The sequence below is a fragment of the Neomonachus schauinslandi genome, chromosome 2 (assembly GCF_002201575.2).
Source record: "Neomonachus schauinslandi chromosome 2, ASM220157v2, whole genome shotgun sequence".
Classification (NCBI taxonomy): Eukaryota; Metazoa; Chordata; class Mammalia; order Carnivora; family Phocidae; genus Neomonachus; species Neomonachus schauinslandi.
This window is the reverse complement of record NC_058404.1, coordinates 1,740,654-1,746,653: the sequence shown is the minus strand read 5'-3', so window position 1 is coordinate 1,746,653 and position 6,000 is coordinate 1,740,654. Positions and strand designations below refer to the sequence as shown.

Sequence of the window (6,000 nt, the reverse complement as noted above, 5' to 3'; positions counted from 1 at the left end):
AGCACACGTTCATGCAGGTGTGCATTCATGTAGGTGTCTGTGTCCACACGGGTGTGCGCGTGTCCATGCGGGTGTGTGCAGTGCACGTTCATGCAGGTGTGCATTCACGTAGGTGTGTGTAGGTCCACACGGGTGTGCGCGTGTCCACGCGGGTGTGTGCAGCGCACGTTCATGCAGGTGTGCACTCATGTAGGTGTATGTGTGTCCACACGGGTGTGTGCAGCACACGTTCATGCTGGTATGCATTGCATTCATGTAGGTGTGTGTGTCCATGAGGGTTTGAGTGTGCATTCATGTGGGTGTGAACAATGTGTGTTCACACAGGTGTGTGCGGTGCACGTTCACACAGGTGTGCATTCATGTAGGTGTGTGCCCTCACGTGGGTGTGTGGGGTGATCGTTCATGCAGGTGTGAGTGTGCTCACGCAGGTGTGTGTGATGTGCATTCACACAGGTGTGCACGTGCGTTCATATAGGTGTGTGCATCCATGCAGGTGTGCGTGTGCTCACACAGATGTGAGTACCGTGTGTTCACACAAGTATGTGCAGTGTGTATTCATGCTGGTGTGTGTGGTGTGCATCTCGCAGGCGTGTGTGGTGCGCATTCACACAGATGTCTGCAGTGTGTATTCATGTAGGTGCATGTGCGCTCGCACAGGTGTGTGTGTTCACACAGCTGTGAGTGTGCTCACATGGATGAGCGGTGTGCATTCACGCAGGCGTGGATGTGCGTTCACACTGATGTGTGTTCATGCATGTGTGTGCAGTGCACGTCTGATCTCTGCACCCCCAGCACCTGGTGCAGAGCCTGCCACTCGCTGGGAGAAGAGTGGAGGAAGGAGCATCCTCTCCCCGGGATGGACAGCTTTACAAGGGAGTAGAAGACACACCTCACAAGCACACAGGACCTACTGCAGGACAGCATGCCGTACAGAACAAAATAGCAAAGGAAAGGAAGTCATTAATTCTCCTTTTCCAGGAAGGCCTGATTCAGCTAGAGACACAGATTTACCCATTTGTCTAAGAAAATATATCCTTACAAAAAATTGTATCACAAAAATACACCAGAGTTTCCATCTTTACGGCTCCTGTAATCGGGGCCCTTGACAACAAGACTCTGCCTCTAATGTGCAGACCCTTCCCGCAGGATCTGTAATGACCCCTCCTCCTACTGGATTCCACACTGTTAAAAACACAGAGCCAGAAGATGCCCCACGCAGATGCACTGAGACTCCAAAACTTCTTATTTTGGGTTTCCAAATAAAACATTGGAAACAAAAGCATAGCTCATCAGGATTTAAATGGGAAAGACCCCAAGAATATTTATCCTTTTAGCACTTCACACTTTACCCACAAATACATGCACCTAGACAAATAATGCTTTTAAAAGTGAAATAGCCATAACCACAGAATTTGCCTTCTGAAGTGTTAGAGAAATATAATATCCAAAGGCATGATGTGGACGCTATGGGCTATGATTCACTGAGGAGCTTAAGATGTTGCTATCCTCACATCACTGGAAATATGGGCTAAGAATGTTGCCTGTGTCCTCAGGTCAGAGTAGAGATGGACCAGAAGGTGCGTGCCCTGCCCCTCTGCCCCAGCCGGAGCTCCCTCCTCCGCGGCTCTGGGGGGTCCCGGACCGCAGTCCTGTTTGCTCAGAGCCCTGCAGCTCTGAGCAGCTACTTTAGGGATACCCTTGGGGTGTGGGTTTGAAAGAGCCAGACCGCAGGGGCTGGGACACAGGGCCTCGCCGTGCCGTGACTATGACAGAAGTCTCGGGTGCTTTGGGAATGAACCCCACTCACCTGAAGAAGCAGCAGAGCAAGCAACGTGAGACACAGAAAACCTGCTGTTCATACAGGGCCTCGTCTTTTCCTTTCCTCTTTTAACTCTGGGCTTATTTTGGCCCTTTTCTTCTTGATCAAGCTAGTGAGACTCTGACAGACTGGAAATTGGGAGTGTGGTCTCTACGTATTATTTTTCCTTTAGCTGCCTGCTAGACTGCCGATAAAATGGGTGTCACCCCATTTGGTAAAGCCCAGACGTTGCAGAAATGTGACTCTGGCACCTTCAGGCATTTCTTTATCTTTGCCCTCCTGGAGGTCCTCCCTATTGCCACCATGTCCCCTGCCCGGGCCAAGGCTTTCAAGACGATGGGCAGCTCCATGACACGCAGCCAGGAGCATGGCGACCAGCTGTATGTGTTGGGCACTGCTCCCTCTGTGGCCACCGTCGATCACACTTATACTTACTTGTGATACCAGTTCACTTTCATTTCCTTGGTAAAATACTTCATGAAACACTGAAGTCTTATTCCTTCTTCGGTGCAGAGTACCTTTAGTGGAGAAGCAGATGCCCCTGCAGAAAACAAAACAAACTCAGACCAAGAAAAGCGGTATGCGTGCCGTGAGAACGCAAAGGGGCAACCGCAGGTGTCTCTGCTCTGTCCCACGGTAAACACAGCCGCCCATGTGTATGTTCCATGCACGCATTCTTCTAACCTTCCCCACGCCATATTCCTTCACTCCATAAGCATCTGCCAATGCCACATGTATGTGAAAATCTCTTTGCTGACCACTGTAAATGACATGTAACTTTAGGAAAAAGCTCAACATCTGCCCCTTGGCAGCTTAGCTTAAGAAGAGGAGGAAAATCCTTGCAAACAGCACAGTAACACAGTAAACTCTGCATTAATTGATCTGGAACTTAAGTATCGTGGAAGATCAGCAAAAGGGAGAGGATGAGTCAGCAGAAATGATCCAGGAAGGAGTCAAGGAGATGAAAGGCTACAGTCCATCCTCTGAGATGAGCGAAGACTGGATAAGAAAACAGGAGAAGCCACAGGCAGTAAGAAAACCCTAGGAAATGAGAACTTATTTCGTGTGTCTGGAGTAGGAACTCAGCCTGACTGGATTGGGGCAGGTGGTCCGGGGGAGGCGAGGGGTCAGGAGACGGGAAGCTACTGAGCAGCCTCTTACTTCGGCAAAAGCTCTGAGCTCGAGGCAGAGATTGTTATTAGATATGTAACTTCAGAGCATTTACATGAACTCAGTACTCCAGCACCTAGAAGATACTATTTATAGAATCAGCAAAATGAAAGAAAATGATGTGATTAAAACCACTGAGGAGGGTGCGGTGCAAAAGGGACTTCTGAACGCACCATCTGCTAACTGGTAAGCCGCCCGGAGACTTCTATCACGAATCCTCAAGATACCCATATATTCCACAGTCCTCGTACTTCTGGGAGCTCACTCGAAGGAAATAGTCCCAAATACTGAAATCAGCCTCTCTTTGTCCAATGAGGTACATTGCGTAGTTATTTAAAATAATGAACAATGGTTGCTATCCCCGTAAGGAAGACTTTAAACCACAGCACGTAATTATGAAACACCACGTAATTATAAGAAATTGTAGACACAGTATTGATATAAAACGTGGATGATTATCATAAAATATGTGGCGACAAAAAAAACCCCAAGAAATAAGGTGCATTTATGACTTTATGTAAAGAGATAGAAACCAAAATAAAAATGGCCATGACTCTGGTGTTCTTTGGTTTCCATTTACTCTCACATGAGCACACGTAACGGAAGACCATCCAACAAACACAGAGTGAAAACCACTTTCCCTGACGGAGTGATTGGAAGAACCCCCGAGATGGTGTCTGTGAGCCTGCTCAGGGCAGTGTCCCCACATCGCCTCCGTGACCTCGGCTCCTGCTGAAACTCACCCCTCCCCACAGAGACGTGAAGCACGCACACACCCGAACGCAAAGATGAGAGCCATGTCAGACTTTTCGAAGGCAGAGAGCAGGGGTGAGGGCAGGGAGCTGTGCGAGCAGAGGGCTAAATCAATGACCAGGCAGAGTGCAAGTCCCCAACGTGGGGCCCCAGGAGGGGTGGGGGATGGGGAGCGGCCAACAGGGAGGTCACTGGAACACCCACACGGGGTGCAGAGACACCCCATCACCTCCACCTCTCTGCGTCAGGGCGCCCCTGCCCCATACCTGAGACCTTGCCCTTCAGGGTGTGAAGGGCAGCAGCTCAGTGGTGGGGGGCAGGAGCTTGGCTGGGGAGAGCCGAGGCAGCTGGGTGGGCGTGCATGTGCTACGTGGCAGGCTCCCCCCCGCCTCACCTGCTCTGCTCACCTCCCACACGGCTGGCCCAGCCAGCCCCAGCAGGAAGCACACTGCTGGACAGAAGCAGCCGCGCTGCCAAGCTGATGGGCGCCTCCCCCGCGTCCCCCCAACACGGCTCCCGCAGCTCCACCAGCCTCTCACTTTGCTCGAACCTTAAATAGCCAGAGTGAGCGAACTCTGCAAAGGGTTCCTTGCACGGATGAGATGGAAGACCAGGAAGGAAAACCTGGAGGAAGAGGAGGAGGAGGGCCAGAGAGGACCCCGCTTCTCTTGAACCCAGGGCTGCACTTGATGCCGCTATGTACAGAGGCAGACCGTGACCACAGATGCCTCTCCGGGCGCCAGGGGACCACCATCAGTAAGGCGGAGGCCACTCAGGCACCCTTGCGCACCAGGTGGGACTTCTGTAAACCCACGTTTAGGGACGCCTGGGTGGCTCAGTCAGTTAAGCGTCTGCCTTCAGCTCAGGTCATGGTCCAGGGGCCTGGGATCGAGTCCCGCGTGGGGCTCCCTGCTCCGCGGGGAGCCTGCTTCTCCCTCTGCCTCTGCCTCTCTCTCTCTCTCTATCTCATGAATAAATAAATAAAATCTTTAAAAAAAAAAACACGTTTATAGAACATCCAGCACAGCCCTGAGACCGTGTTCTGCATCTTTGCTCCGGCCATTTCAGGAGACACTGTAAGTGCAATTCTGTCCGTTATCACTTACACCAAAATGAGGCTCTGTTAATTCTATGAAGCCGCTGGTTAGAGAGCAAGGGCTCATTTGAAACCTAGACAGAATACATTGCAATATTTGAGGCTTAAAAGTGTGACCTGCTGGACTCTATCCGCTACAGTGAGGTGTGGACTGCGAGGTGAGGACCACCCCCGACACGCCCAGGGCGCTGTGGGCATCGATCGGCAAGCCTTCTGGGAAGTGGACAGTGTGTCTCCCCCACGGAAAGGAGACACAAGGCAGCACACAGATGGATGAGTGTGGGAGTGTGTGGGAGTCAGGGAGTGTGTGAGTCTCTGTGCATGAGTATGAGTCTGTGAGTGTCTGTGTGTGCATGTGAGTGTGTGAGGGTGTATCTTCCTGAGTCTGTGCATGTGTGAGTCTGTATGTGAATCAATTAGTCTCTGTGTGAGTCTGAGTGAATCTGTGTGAGTGTGTGAGTGTGTGAGTCTGTGTGTGTGATTGTGTGTCAGTGTAAGTCTGTGAGTGTGAGTCTATATGTGAGTCTGAGTGAATCTGTGTGTGGGTCTGTGTGTGTGAGTCTGTGTATGAGTTGAGCCTGTATGAGACTTTGGATAAGCCTGTGAGTGTGAGTCTGTGTGGGGGTGTGTCTGTGTGCATGTGTAAGTCTGTGTGTATGTGTGTGAGTCTGCATGCGTGTGAGTGCGTGAGTCTGTGTGTGAGTTGTGAGTCTGCATGTATGTGAGTGTATGAGTCTGTGTGTGTCATTCTGCATGCATGTGAGTGTGAGTCTGTATGCGTGTATGAATCTATGTGTGAGTGTGAGTGTGAGTGCATGGGTGTGAGTCTAGTGCATGGGAGTGTGTGTGAACCTGTGAGTTGAGTCTGTATGAGTCTGTTTGTAAGACTGTGAATGTTTGTGTGTGTGTGCATTTGTGTGTGTGCATTTGTGTGTGTGTGTGAGTCTGCATGCATGTGAGTCTATGTGTGTGTGTGCATGTGTATGAGTCTGTGTGTGTTAGTCTATGTGTGAGTGTGTGTGTGTCTGTGTGCATGTGAGTGTGAGTCTGCATGCATGTGAGTGTGAGTCTATGTGTGAGTGTAAGTGTGTGAGTGTGAGTCTGCATGCCTGTGATTGTGGGTCTATGTGTGAGTACATGTGTATGACTATGAGTCTATGTG

At 50.6% G+C, this 6,000-nt stretch overlaps 1 protein-coding gene across 1 annotated transcript in view; it reads right to left on the bottom strand.

The window, feature by feature from the left end:
• Positions 1–6,000, bottom strand: part of MYOM2 (myomesin 2) — an 84,393-nt gene that overhangs the window by 11,067 nt on the left and 67,326 nt on the right. The window contains exon 31 of the mRNA XM_021694205.2: positions 2,255–2,360. Within this exon, the coding sequence (XP_021549880.1) occupies positions 2,255–2,360 (106 nt within the window). The remainder of the gene's footprint in view (positions 1–2,254; positions 2,361–6,000) is intronic.